General features: G+C 38.3%; 1 protein-coding gene across 2 annotated transcripts in view; it reads right to left on the bottom strand.

The window, feature by feature from the left end:
- Window positions 1-9,518, bottom strand: part of TEX10 (testis expressed 10) — a 41,576-nt gene extending 32,058 nt beyond the window's left edge. Inside the window, exons 1-5 of one of the 2 annotated variants that reach the window (XM_015589083.2) lie at window positions 9,322-9,515; window positions 5,781-5,969; window positions 4,057-4,296; window positions 3,584-3,768; window positions 2,975-3,218 (exon numbers count right to left, since the gene is read on the bottom strand). In XM_015589083.2, the coding sequence (XP_015444569.1) occupies window positions 2,975-3,218; window positions 3,584-3,768; window positions 4,057-4,296; window positions 5,781-5,960 (849 nt within the window). In that variant the 5' untranslated portion in view covers window positions 5,961-5,969; window positions 9,322-9,515. Of the gene's footprint in view, window positions 1-2,974; window positions 3,219-3,583; window positions 4,297-5,780; window positions 5,970-9,321 lie in introns of both variants that reach the window. The other variant, XM_006911527.2, reaches the window with a different exon arrangement.
- Between the last annotated feature and the right edge of the window lie 5,715 nt (window positions 9,519-15,233).

Below are 15,233 nucleotides of genomic sequence, written 5' to 3'. Positions count from 1 at the left end.
TGGGCTCCACAAATTTGCTAGAACTGGATGGTGAGCACATTTGAGTTCATTAGTGTTCTGTGAATTCAAAATATTAAATAAACATAATTCAGATCATGCCACTCCTGTGCTCAAAACTCTCCAAAGTCTTTTCACCACAAGATAAGGAATTAAAATCCAAACTCCTTACCATGGACCACAGGGTCCTACATGAGCTGGCCACTCTCACTTTTTCGCCCTCATCTTCTACTATTCTCCCAGTACTTCACTTGCACAGGCCTTCCTGCTATTCCTCAAATTAGTTAAACTTGTTCTCAATTAAGTGCCTTTTACTTCCTGTTCCCCATACCTAAAAGGTTCTTCCCACAGGTCTTCACAAGACTTGCTCCTTCATTCAGTGGAATTCAAATATCATGAAAGCATTTCCTGACCACTTATTTTAAATAGCTCCCGCTCACTGTTTCACATATTCTCTCTATACTCTGCTTTATTTTCATCTTTCTTCCTAGTATAGACATTACACCTATGTTCATCATATGTCAACCCCACCAGATTATAAGTTCTGTGAAGACAAGCACCTTGTCAGTCATGCTTATCACTCTATTTCCAGAGCCTAGACCAGCACCTGGCACACTGCAGAGCAGTGCTGAACAGGCCTTTCTTTAACGATAGAATTGTTCTATACCTGTGTTGTCCAACATAGTAGCCACTAGCCACATGGAGCTACTGAACACTTACTATGTGGCTAGTGTGGCTGAGGAATTGAATTTTAATTAATTTAAATAGCCATATTTATAGATGCTCAAAAATCTTTGATAAATGATTGTACTTGACTGTTCTTCACAAATTCTAATCCTTATGGGAAAAAGACAATAGCAGTGAGACATATAAACAAAAAAAGTTGCAAGCATTAAAGACAAAGCTAAGACACAGCAAAATTTCTATAATGTATAATTATCATACTGACCCTGAAGCTATTAGTACAGGAGCCCAACTGAAGGTAAAGGACAGAGGAGAAGTAACAGTGGGAACAGTAACAAAAAATAAACTAAAATGAATTTTAACATTACCTATATAAGATACATATTTATACTTTGTCTCTAAAATAATAAATCTTATCCAGTTATTGTTATAGTTCAACATAATAATTTGCCAAGGTGAATCAGAGAATTTTACCAGTGGAATTTTACCAGAATTTTACCAGCTTTTAAATACCATTCCTATTTAAGTTAATCCCCATAACTTTATTTCAATTTTAGACAGTATTCCAATTTAGTATTCTACACAGCCTTCAACAGTCTATGCAAAACAGTCTTCTGAACTTAGTATCCTATGTTAATGAACTGCTAATATAGTCGTTATAATAGCATAGGATAATTCTAAAGCATAAATACCCATAAAATTAGGCAGTGTTTAGATCCTTTGACAGTGTTATCTGAATAATAGATGATCCAAAACTAGCACAATTAATAAATTTGCATTTGGTCCTACCTAATATTATTACTAAAGCAGTAATAAAAATTAATCAGTGACTATATATAACCAAACACCAAAATGCTTGGAGTTTTTATATCCCATCTTTCTAAAACTGAAGGAAAGACTAGGTGCATGTTGAGTATCATTACTTTTCATTTCTATCTTAGTCTTTCAAATGAAAACAGATTCAAGATTGCAAATAATATATACTTTTCTAAGAAACTGTATGCATTATTATTGTCACTAGCCTACATCACAGATTAACTGCCATAAAGGACAAGATTTGCTTTTGTAAAATCATCTACTATACCCCCAACCATGTTTGATTTCTTGCCAATGTCTACAATGAATCATAAGACAGGCTCGAAACTATAATCAAAATGCCATTCTATTTGAAAAAGCAATTCATCAAACATCCCTACAGACAATAAGTAATTGGTTAATAGAATAAGCTCTTAAAAGAAACACACACCTTAGTACAGTTACATAATGCTTATCAAGATTATCAAGTACTATTTTCATTTATCCCTAGTTTTCTTTTATGTAGCATACTGACTGATTGTAAAGTTCAGCTTGAAATAAAAAGAATTAAAACCAAAAAACTGCCTTGTCAGTTTTATATACATGTAGGCAACCTCAAGGTTTCACATCTGTCTAGTCAAAAGTCCTTGAAGAAATTCTTCTATAAACCAGATGTTTCAAGCTTTAAAGTACTGCTCCTGCAGCTGCCCTTTTTAACGTACTACCAAATTAATTTAGCACCAATTAAACTTACGGCTTGTTCTTCCTAACTTGCGCTATGTAACAAAACACTTAGAAAAAGCTGCCAGCAATTCTCCCCAAATGGGAGGCTGAATTTACTCATCAAGAAACATGTCTTTACTCTCAGCTTTCTAGTAAGAAACTGCTATGACTCGGAATTCACTTAGGTTAATTTCACTCACACCATACCTACAACCATAGCTTACCTACAGTAAAGGTAACTTTTAGAATGTTTTCTGACCTTACATCCTTTATCAAAACAAAAAAGCATACACTAAGCAAGTCTGTGTGTAGCTTCTCTAAAACACAGTAGTTTAAAAACAACTCAGGGTTGGCTATGAGATCTTCAGTTTGATTCATTTCTGCTAAACTTGGCAGTATGGCACAAACTGGAAGAGACTACTTAATAAACAACTTTTTTAATCCTAAAAGAGGCCTCCAGAAACTAGAATGTTCCTATATAATCAATCTACCATAAACAATAAATTATAACCCTACTGTGAATTATATCTAAAACAAGTGAAATCAAGTATATTAAGTTATGCATTTAACTTAAATTTTTAAAAATATTCAGATAATAATCTCATAAAACTATTTTAATTTGCTATTTGGGGCAAAAAAAAGAAACAAGTTTATAGTTAAACCCTGGGAAAGTTTTGGAAAATGCATAACCAATTAACAGTAATATGCTGATATCTAATCTGTCCATTTATGATAAAGGCATTACTAAGAAAATAAAGATCGCATTAGTTCTTACCAATTTATGGGTTTCATCATGTTGCTTAGAGAGTTTCCACAGAAGGGAAATAATATTAAGAACTTGCTGCATAACTTGCAGTGGTTCTCGTTCTATACCATTTCCAACAGAGGCAGCTAATTGCGGAGGCACAGCTTCAATCCAGCACTCGATTAGCAATGGAATTATTATCTCAATGAATCCTTTCAAGTTTTCAGTAGATGACAGGCCCTCATCCACACTGCCTAATCCTCCAACCAGGTACCTAATAAGAAGAGTGAAAATGAAAACAAATTTAATGATTAAAAATCATCACTCCTTAAATCTTAAAGTATGAGTAAAATGAAGCACCATGAATTGATAATTACATTAATCAAGACTAGTAAGAAAAATAGAATTCTAAGATGACAAAGCCAAGAGACTATTAAGTTTTACTTCTCATTAGGCTTTGCTAGAAATGAATTAATATTTTCAAATGACTTCTCCCATCAGTAAATAAAATCAAATCATGAGTAACTATATGAAACATGAAAGACAACTGCGTGTCTTCCCATCATTAGTCATCAATGGTCAGCAGTTATAATTCAATATAAGAAAACTGAGTGTGGACATAACTGAAATCCTTCTTACCGTAGCCTGAACTGTGAACTGACATTTGGCTGTGAACCCCCATTTTCATAAACCTGGATGTGTTGCTGGTCGTTGGCATGTTCCTTCCAGTTGATAAAAATGGACTTGCTAGTGGCATGGTTATTTTCTTTTTGTTCCTGAAGTCCTTCACTTTCTCTCAACCTACTGGATCCATCTGCCAAGGCCTGAAGGAATTTACTTAGTCTCACTAAGACTTTCAGCCTCCACTGCTGAGAAGTGAGTCTCCGATTAGGATTTACAGAAAGTATCCAGGACTGGGATCTGTCTCTATTTACCAGTCCTTTGGACAGCTGCTGATGAGAAATAAGTTCTACAAAATTCTTAAGCAATATACTGCTACGGCCAGTAATTAGATCTGGGTACTGTTCCAGCAGAATGTCCAAAACTTTTAAAGAGTCCTCCTGAATTCCTTCAGTAATGTGAGTCATGGCACTAGAGAGATGGGCACTTACCAAAGGAAAAAATGGAGAAATTTGTTCAGCTCGTATTTGGGGGGCCAGGAATTGAAGAAGTTGAACTGCTGCTAATCGTACATTAGCATCTTTATCTGTAAACACAGCAGTCACTTCACTTAATATGTTTGAAAGGTGTGCATCAATTATAAGAGGGTACTGAGACAAAAGGTCTTTAAGTCCAAGAAGAGCACTTTGTTTAACCCCAGCATTGTAGTGATGCATCTGTGATAGCAAATCCTATAAATAAAAATAAAAATACAGGCTTAAGGTATATACACGCAAAGATATACACACACACATATTATATCATTTTCAAATAAGCATGCTAAAACTATGCCAATTAAGTGACACTCCTTGGGGAAACTGCTTCCATGAGTATTTCTAAATGTTACTCAGCTTTTATTAAAATCGGAAACATTGTTTTATCTTTAAAATAGTTTTAGCTTAAGAAAAATATTCATAATTTTTGGTTAGAATTTTCTCTTTTTGAAAATAACCTGCATGCAGGTTTAGGCACTTAGACACAGTATCATTTAAAGTGACAATAATCATCATCGCTATTTAAAGAACTACTATACACCAAATATGTGGTAGGTACATTCGTATACCCCTAATTTCACAGGCCCTTTCTGCCTTTTTTAAATGGTTTTTCAGGATGTGTAAGTATTTTTTCAGAGTATTACATTTGACAATTTTACTTGTGGAATAATTTACACAATCTGAAAAAAAAACATGACTTCAAACACCTTTTTGATATTATTTAACCTCTGGAGCTTAAAGGCAAAATTAGAAAACGTATATACTCACAGACTTGTTCATTAATACCCACAACAGCATTATTTATAAGATTCAAAAAGTAGGAACAACCAAATGTCCATCAACTGATGAATAATAAAGTGTGACATAACCATGCACTAGAATACTATCTGATAACACAAAGAAATGTAATACTGCTCTGATACATGTTATAACATGGATGAACATTAAAAACATGCTAAGTCAAAGACTGGTAAAAAAGACCAGATATTATATGATTCCATTTATATAAAATGTCCAAAAGAAGCAAATCTAAACTAATAGAAAATATATTAGTGGCTGCCTAGGGGGAAAGAATAGGGACTGACTTCTAATAGGCATAAGATTTCTTTCTCAAATGATAAAAATGTTCTAAAATTAGATTATGGCGATAGTAGCTTAACTATAAATATTTCAAAAACCACTACGTTATACACTTTAAATGGATGAATTTTATTATGTATAAATTCCATTTTAATAAAGCTGTTAAATTTTTAAACGAAACTACTAATTAAACATCAACTTCATACATTTACTATGAACCTATAATAAACTATGTGCTATTAAGGGTTCAAAAATGAGTAAGACAGGATCTTATCTCAATGAACCACAAAACAGCAAGAAAATTGAAAGAGCAACAACTTGACACATTAAACACATCAAAAAGTTAAATGCATGATATTTCCAGATGATATAGTAAATCACCAAATAAGTATACGAGAGAGAAATCATGTGGATTTAGCCGAGCAAGTCTTTCTGGAGGTGAGAAAGCTGCAGTAGCAACATCAGATTTAGGTAACAAATGAACTTCAAACTTCAAGACCTATCGATAACTCAGAGTTAAAACAACTTTTCAAAAAAACACTAACATTCTAGATGACTTCAAAAAAAAATCTAATTTTATCAAAATAATATTTATGATTTACCTTTATGTTAAGTTTTCTATTGTTTGTTGGAAGTGTTCCATCCTCTTTAAGTTGCTCAGGCAGATGTATAGTCTTTGTTTTAAAGTTTGTAACAGTAGCATTTTCTAACTTGGGCTTCTTTTTACCAACTTTTAGTTTTACTTTTTGAAAATCATCTTGGCGTTTTCTTTTTTTGGTCATTCTTGAGTGCTGAATGAAAAGAATTAATTTTTAAAAATGGATAAGGACAAGGATAAATTATAAAATTTCAAAGAAGGTATTTTTCACACTTACTTACTCTACCATGTATTTCAAATATGGAGAATCAAGGCCAATGGTGACTATACCAAAGGACTAAAATATTAAGTGAAAAATACCTTTACAAAGTTCCAAAAAAAGCAGATTATAAAGCAGAGTAATTAACAGGAAGGCTTGCCAATGATTTATCAAGGTTTCTGAGCCATGGAACCTGTTGTCAAGCAATGTACTATTGGAAACGTTTTGAAATTTTTTTGAGGGTAGGACTGAGAGGGTGGGCTGGAAAGCAGCATAGAGTTGCTAGAGATATACAGCATATACCGTGTATCTACTGGGAAGCTCCTGGCCCCTAAAAGCCCCCGAAGAACTTCTAGCAAAACAAAGTTTGAAAACGAATGTTATTTAATGCAGCCTGTAACAGCTAGGAAAAGTTTCATGAAACTAAGCTGGGTGCTTGAAAAATAGGTAAGATTCAGATATGCTGCAAGCAGAGTTAATGAGCATTTCATGAACCAGGAAAACGGTATAGATCAAGAGTAGGGGATAAGCTTGGTATAAGCAAAAATGAAGATACCAGCCTTTTGAACGGCAGCAAAAGTTCAGATTAGACAAACAGAAAAGAGTTTCCACAAAAACAAACAAAAAACAAGATAAAAAGGCAGTATAAAAGGAAGCAGTAATAAAGTGTAACAAAAGGATAAGGAACAAGATCAGCTAGGACACTATTATAACAACTCGGGCATAACTATGTCATCTTGCACTACATCCAAATCTTCCCACTTAAACACACACACAATCTTTGATCTATGTTTCCTACCCATTCCCAGGTCACTTAAGTTCTTTTTATTTCTATCTTAGATTGTTCAATAGTTTCTCACTGGTATTCTTGTCTCTACTGTCTACTCTTGTCCATTTTCTAGAGAATCACCAGAGAGCTATTTCCAAACACAGATCTGACCAGGCTCAGGAGCTTTTCAGGTGCTCCCTTACAGTAAACTTCTTAGCTAGACATATCAGGTCCTTCCCAACTTCCTCTCCAGCTTTATCTTCCTACAAGCTAATCTCTATCTAAAAAACAGTACAAGCTAACCTCAAACTAAAAAACAGCCTCCTATACCTGGAACCAGCTCAGCTCTTCTCGAAGCCTTTTCCTTTTCCAAATAATGAATTCTATCTTCCACTGTACACCCACTAGAGTAGGTTAAGTATCTGTGGAATAAATAAAACTTCTCCTGGTCTATCATAATTATCCTATGTCCAGCTATTCTTTCAAAAGTCACAACGCTACACAAAAAAATTGAGTAAAATGAAGGTTTGCCTTATTGTGAATAATAGCTGATGCAAGCTCGGGCAGCTCAAGTTCCAGAAATCCAGAAGCCAATCACCTATGACATATTCAAATTCACACGATTGCAAGGTTTTACCAAATTAGAGCCCTATAGGTAGGATTTGGCTACATAGGTTAAGAACAGATTCTAGAGCCAGACTAATTACTCTGCAACTTTCTAGCTATAGTTTAACCACTGTACTTCGTTTTTATCTACAAAATAGGGATAACTTATTATTTGTAAAAATACTCAGAACTGCTTGGCACACTGATAAATGTACAATCTATGAGCACAAACACGTATATTTTATTAAAATCTCAGAACTAATGCATGCCGAGCACAACATTAGATGCATTATGTATATCAATATTAAATTCCCTCAAAACCATGTGAGGACGGTGAACTAAATCCATTTTAAAGACGTGGCTCAAAAAGATGTCAGTCCTTTATTAAGGAGTTGAAGAGAGATTCATACACAAAACAGAGCTCTGCAAAACCAGCTCTATGTTATACATTAAAATGGAATTAAGACGAAGATTGGAAAACTGAGTGGCAGAACGACTTACCTTATTTCATTTATCCCAGTCCCAAGTTTTCATCCAACCCACATCTCTAGTTTTTCTAGACTAAAAGCAACATCTTTTAAAAAGAAGGCCCTGATACTCACCTGGCCTCTTAACACAAAAATGGTTTTACTTAATTAAGCAAGCACTCTTGGTGAGCTTTCCCTAAAATTTTATTTCTAGCATACCAGAAAGAAAAATAAATCAGAAAAACCTAATGAATTAACCCTCCACCCTGCAGTCCTCTGTACTATCTTTGGCCGCTAACTACCTGATGGGTGTCCAACACACGGTCAAGCTTATGCCATATTATCATCCATCACTCCCTATTTGTCATCATGTTTTCTCTCCGTCAGGAAAATTAAGAGGGCTTATCGCCCTTTAGCTTCTTTTTTTTTTAAAGCCGGTAATATTATTTTTATGGTACACAAAGAATATTTTTATACTAGGAACTCTTAAAGTTCTATTAGCAAATTGTTATTTTCACTTAAATAAAAATTTTCATAGCACATCAAATCAAATAGTCCAACTAAGCCACGTTCACATTAGCCGGTATTGAAAAGAAGGTAAGCACTCCAGCCTCAGGGGCTGAACTCTCACATCTCTGGACCTACACAGGTGAGCCCCAAAAGTTTTAAAACTGAACTTGATATTCCAACTCGGGGTCTTCTAATTTCAAGACATCTTGGAGCATAAGGATTCTGACCGAACCAAATTGCAGCTAATTTGTTTGCCACCTCATTACCCTAATTTCCAATTTTTTTTCCCCTTCAAAAAAAAAATCAAGGAGAAAACACACTGCACTCAGCCTTTGAAAATTTCTTCTCCAACCCCTTTTACGCTCATGAGTTCCTTTAAACTCTACTGAAAGGGCCAATCGGGGAAACCAGACTTCTCTAAAGCAAATGTCCCAGACAGGGGCGACTCGATAGAACCTGTGGTCCAGTTCTGCTCAACACAGAGCGCTGAACCCTCCACACCTGGATGGCGAGAGGGCCGACCAGGAAACGACTGCTCATCCCCACCCCATCTTCAGTTCCGCATCCCAGAAGTGAAGACCCGTGGGTTTTAAAAAACTATCGTTTCTTCTACTCTCGCGGACCTCGGTCAGGACCACCGTTGGAGAACCGGGGCCCAATCAACACGCACCGGCCTGAAAGTCTCTAAGACCTGAAACCGCTCGAACCCGCCCAGTCATTTAACGCGCTTCAAAAGCCCGCGAGCGCCCGCCTCCGCACTGCCCCGCTCCGCACCCAGGCCCTGCTCCTCTGCGGCGCGGTAGCCCGACCCCCGGGGGACGCAGAACAACTCCGGCCCGCCCTGCACGCCTGGGCCGCGGACAGGGGGGCGACGGCCCTGCGCACTGTCCCGCGCCCCGGGAGGGCCTGGCCCCGACGGGCGGCGGCTGCTCACCTGAGGGCCTCGCTGGGACCGGAGCGCAGAGGCAGAGAGGAAGGGCGTCCGAGCAGAAGCCCAGGGAGCGACAGCGTGCCCCGCCGGCCACAGCCTCTCGCTCCCGCAGCGTGTTTTCAAATCGCCTCGTCCTCACGCGGCCGCGTCTCCTTCCGCTGCCCGGAAATCAGCGCCCCTCCTCCGCGGCCCTGCGCTCACGTGACCCGGGCCCGTAGCCGCGCGCAGCCGGGGAGGAGGGGCTCCGGGCACGGTAGGCCCCGCCCCTGGGAGGAGGGGGCCTTAGCCGGAAACCCTTGTCACTTGGGAACGCGAGGAAGGACTGCACAGGACCCTAGGACGGGCCCGAGGTTAAAGCTAAGTCCTAGGTCCAGCCCGAAATTCTCAGACCTGTGTGGTCTTCACGTCTTGGTTACAGCTGGTTGACTGCATGCCTTTTCTCCCTATGCTAGACCACTGTTCTTCAGACCTAAAGGCACATTCAAAGAAGAATATTAAGTTGAATCGAATTGAGAGACCATAGAATTCCTGAGAACATTAAACCTGGATGGAGCAATTAAGAATTAATTAACAGTGGGCAAAATACACCTAGTAGCTGGAGTCTTAGTTGAGGATTTTCCCTAATACTTCAGTTTCTCAGCACTAATAGTCCTACTACTGAAATTAAGGGGGCTCGGGGTTATTAAGAGAGGGATTAAAATGCCTGGAAAGGTGATGAGAAAGCAAGGAGAATGGGTCTTTGAAGATAGAATTGCCAAACTGGCAGGTGGCATGGAGGGTGCCAGGCATGAATTTTAGACCTTGATTCAATTTATCTCTATGGCTTTCTAGATATGACTCAATAAAGCCAACGACTGTATCGGCCTCAGTGTACTGGGTAGGCATTCAGAGCAGTGATGTCTGAGGTACCTGGGAGACGCAAGCACTGCAACTAAAACTATGCCTATTCTTTGATCAGAGATAAAAAGGCAGACCAAGATGCCCATCTCTCCCTTCCCTGGCAACACAGCCATACAACCACAATCTGCTTGAATTCACATAAACATTTAGGAGTCATCAGCATTAGATAGTATTAAAAATTATGAGACGGGATCAGAAGATGAGAGGTTTCTTGCCATCCAGACATGTGCCCTGAACTCCAGACTCATATCTAACAGCTTATTCAAAATATCCTTTGGATATCACTATACCTATCAAGGTAAGCATGTCCAAAATGGAACTCTGGATTTCCCCCTGAAATCCCCCCTCTGGAATTCTCTCTTCCTCCAGCTTCTTCATCTCAAATAGCAACTCCATCCTTCCAATCACTCAGGCCAAAATGTTTGGGGTTTTGGCCTGGCTTCTTTCGTATCTCATATTTAATCCATCAAGAGATTCTATTGACCCTACGTTCAACACATCCTGACTTCCACCACTTAACACCACTTTTCTGGCTGCTATCATGATCCAGGCCATCTCATGACTGCTGTAAAGAGCCTCTGAACAGGTGTCCCTGCTTCCATCATCGCATTCTAGTGTGTTCTCCCTTCAGTCTAATACCAGCAGAGCAGCTGAGTGATTATTTAAAAATCTAGGTCAGGTCAAGTCACTCTTTGGCTCAAAACCTCTCAATAGCTCCTCATTTCATTTGCAGTAAAAGCAAGAGTCCTTATGATGGCCTCAAGGTCTACCATGTTCCTCTGGGTACTCCTCCTATCACTCTCTCCTTTTTCACTCTGCTCCAGCCACCCTTGCTTCTTTGCCTTTGGTGAAATGGGCCTAGGAATGATATAGCTCACAGAAAGGCTGGTGACCTGGCTAAAGGAAGCAGCCTATCTTTAGCAATAGCCAACTGTTACCATAAAGTCTCATTTTCAAGAAAAAATAAAAATAGAAACAAATCCAGAAATGTTTATAAGAAATCTGATCTTAAAAATTGGTAAGCAAGTACATTTTGTGTCCTACTTTAAAACACTGTGTGGGCCAAACAATATTTTTAAGAAGGATGAAAAGTACATACATAAAGATAGGCTTTTTCCAACTCTAAGATATAAATTCAATAATTATAAAAATTGTCCACTTAACTGAGCCAGAATAGATCTCTGATAATAAGTATATAACTAATCAAGGTCTTTGACCCATGCCTGAAAAGCACGTACAGTGAACATGCTTTCTAGAATGTGTAGGATATCCCATCTCCAAAATCTGGCCACACGAACCACTATATTACTTTCCTGGGGCTACTGTAACAAAATACCACAGACTAGGAGACTTAAACAACAGAAACCTATTGGTTCTCAGTTCTGGAGACTAGAAGTCTGCAATCAAAGTGTTGGCAAGATTGGTTCCTTCTGAGAGCTCTGAGGGAGAATCTGTTCCATGCCTCTCTCCTAGCTCCTGGTAGCCTTAGATGTTCCTTGGTTTGTAGACAGTGTTCTCTCTGTGTCTTCACTTCATCTTCCCTCTGTGTGTATCTGTGTCCAAATTTCCTCTTTTTTAAAGAACCCCAGTTATATTAGGCCCCACCCTAATGATCTCATTTTAATTTGACTACCTCCGTCCTCCGTAAAATAAATAAGGTCATCTTCTGAGGTACTAGGGGTTAAGACGTCAACATACCTTTTTGGAGGAACACAATTCAACCCATAATGGCCACCAAGATCTGTGTCTGGAAATGCCTATATTTCATCACCTGAACATCCTCTCTTTTCTGTCTATGCTCAGAAGCATCACAAGATTCTAGGTTAAGTAACTTACTACCACACTGTCTACCTAACCTTTGCAGCTTCTGTTTTTATACTGGAATTCCAGTTAATATTTGATTTGGAAATTGAGTACCACTGCTAAAAAGATTGAAACCTGTTAATCGAATAAACTTGATTTTGTGATGTCAAGGCAAATAATAAAAGCATAAACATATTAAACCGACTCTTATCTTATATTTCCAAAGATTCTTTGAAGAAAAGGATAAAATGAGTTCAAATTTGGTACTATAACAAGGGACAAAATTCAAATCACATTCTCTCAGAATTTATTGATATGATATATGCAAATTACTTGGCACAATGCCTCGAACACCATTAAGCCCTCAAAAAATGACAATTGATATCACTATCGATGATGTATCATTGGGCCCTCTCTGTACAAAATGAAACTTTTAGTCAGATTTCTTAGATAAAGTAACAGGAAACCAATTCTGCTTTTAAAGAAAAGAAATTTATTTAGAGAATATTGAGTAACATGGATGGTCAGGAAGGCTGCCCATTCAGGTTTGGAAAACAACAGGAAGAAGAGAGACCAGCCAAGAGGCAGGAGTACAACCATTGTTACACCACAACATCCATCCAAGACATAAAAATTGGAAACGAGGAAGTAAAATGATCTTCATTTGCAAATATGATTGTATACCTGAAAAAATAGCAACTGAAAAGCTACTACATACAATAAGAGAATTCAGAAAGGGTAAGGTGATATGAAATTAACATTTAGAAATCAATAGACTACACATACACAGACAATAATCAGTTAGACAATACACTTGAGAAGGAGGCCCCATTTACAATAGCAATCAGAACATAAAATTCCTAACACTGAATTAAAAGTTGGATTAGGGTACTCAACATCATTCTCCCTAAATTTATTGGTAAATTGAATGAGATCTGAATAAATATGTCAACAGGGTTTTCTTTCCTAGACCTACACAAGCTATTTAAAATTTGTATATGAATAATTAAACAAGCAAGAATAGCCAATAATCTTTTGAAAAAGAAAAGGAATGGGGGGCAGTCCTATTAGATATGAAAATATATTCTAAAACTTCAATAATTTAAAATATGGTTTTGGCATATGAATAGACAGACCAATAGTAATTTGTGCCATTACCTCAACTCACAAAGTATAGAAATAAAACCAAAGAAACATAAGAGTTTAGTGTATTACAAAGACAACATCTCATCAACGGTAAAGGATAAATGGTTTGCACAAATAGGGAGCCATTTGGAAAAAAATAAAGTTAGGTCCACACTTCACGTTACATTAAAAGACATAAGTTTAAAAAAACAAATCCAGCAAAAAATGGCATAAATGGTAGAGGCTCTGTTCATCCCTCTGGCAACCAAATCAAAGTTGTGACGGAAACAAGGAGCAGCAGCAAGGAAAAATTGCCTGGGATCTGGATGAACAAGCTATACAACTAGGGAGAAATCCAAGAAATCACCCTGCAATGGCCAAAGGTAGGACAGGGTGAGAACACAGGGCTGCCCAGTCTCCAGCAGCTGAGTGAGACGGAGGCTGTGGCAGCAGCAGCAGCAGAAGTCTCTTAAAGGGGCCGTGTCCGCGAGTGGATTTTTGCTGTGACAGACCTCCTCGCTCTGAGCACCAGTGCCAATCTGGCTGCGCGCAGGGGCACCAAGGACTTACAGAGAGACATTGTTGGAGTGAGAGCCCAAGCAAGACTTGCTCTGTGCAGAAGTGCCAGCAGTATCTATTGTTCCCTGTTGAGCCCTTCCCCCTCCCAGTGGGCGGACATAGTGCCACCATAGCCCAGACATCATCGAACTGGATAACAGAGGTCACTCAGCCCAGAAGATTCCCTGAAACCCCACCTCCCCCAACTCGCAACCCCACCCAAGCCACATCCAGGCGTGTCCTTGCTTAGTCAGGTTCCCCTCGCTGAGTAGCACCTAGACTCACACTGGAGGCAGCTGGCCTTGGTTTCTGGTGTGGCCTTTTGAGGCGACTACAAGCACAGCATCTGTAGATTGCTTGCTGAATCTTAACAGGTAGCTCCAGAGGGACAGAGGCTTGGGCTAAATTTGGCCTTCAGCAGAACTCCTCTCAGAACTGTGCCACTGGACACCTACTTCACAAATACACACTAATAAGACCGGGAGACTAAGGAACTTTGCTTAGTACATAGAAACAGACACAGAAAGGCAGCCAAAATGGGAAGACAAAGAAGCAGAAACCATATGAGAGAACAGAACAGAGATCCAAATATAACGGAGTCAAGTAATCTAACAGTTGCAGAGTTCAAAACACTGGTTATAAAGATGCTCAAAGAACTTTTGGTTAAATTCAGTGAGAACTTCAACAAGGAGATAAAAAACATAAAAATGGAAAAAGGAAATTATAAAAGGGAACCAGGCTGAAATGAAGAGCACATTACCTGAGATGAGAAGTATATTAAATGGAATAAACAAAGGAATAAACAGAATGAATAAAGATGAGGATCAAATGCCCTATCTAGAGAACAGGAAAGCCAAGGACATGCAAACAGAATGGCAAGAGATAAGATGCCAAGACTATAAATAAAATTTAAGGAGCATATAGGACACTATTAAGGGTCCCAATATCCGTCTGATCGGCATAACTGAAGAAAATCAAGATGTTGAACAGCTGAAGAAATAATGACGGAAAACTTCTCTAACCTGGTGAAGGAAATGGACATTAAAACCCCAGGAAGCTCAGAGAATTCTAAAAATCAGGGATCCAAAGAGGCCCACACCAAGACACATCATAATTAAAATGCCAAAGGTTAAATACAAAGAAAGGTTAAATACAAAGAGAAAAACAGATAGTTTTTCTAAAAACGTATATGGGAACACCCATAAGACTGGCAGCTGATTTCTCAAAAGAAACTATGCAGAGCTTGGCAAAAATATATTTAACAGGACGAAGACCCAGGATCTACAACCAAGAATAATTTATCCAGCAAAGCTATCATTTAGAGTCGAAGGACAGATAAAGAGCTTCTCAGACAAAAATAAGCTAAAAAAATTTATCACCACCAGGCCAGTATTGGAGGAATGTTGGAGGGACTTCTTTAAGAAGAAAAAACATGTATCAAAAACAGGAATAAAGAATGGTAACAACTACATTCCTATCAATAAGTACCTTAAATAGAAAAGAATTAAGTGCTCCAACCAAAAGATAGA

Source organism: Pteropus alecto, unplaced genomic scaffold (assembly GCF_000325575.1).
Source record: "Pteropus alecto unplaced genomic scaffold, ASM32557v1 scaffold114, whole genome shotgun sequence".
NCBI classification, from domain to species: Eukaryota; Metazoa; Chordata; class Mammalia; order Chiroptera; family Pteropodidae; genus Pteropus; species Pteropus alecto.
This window is presented reverse-complemented; position numbering and strand designations above follow the sequence as displayed.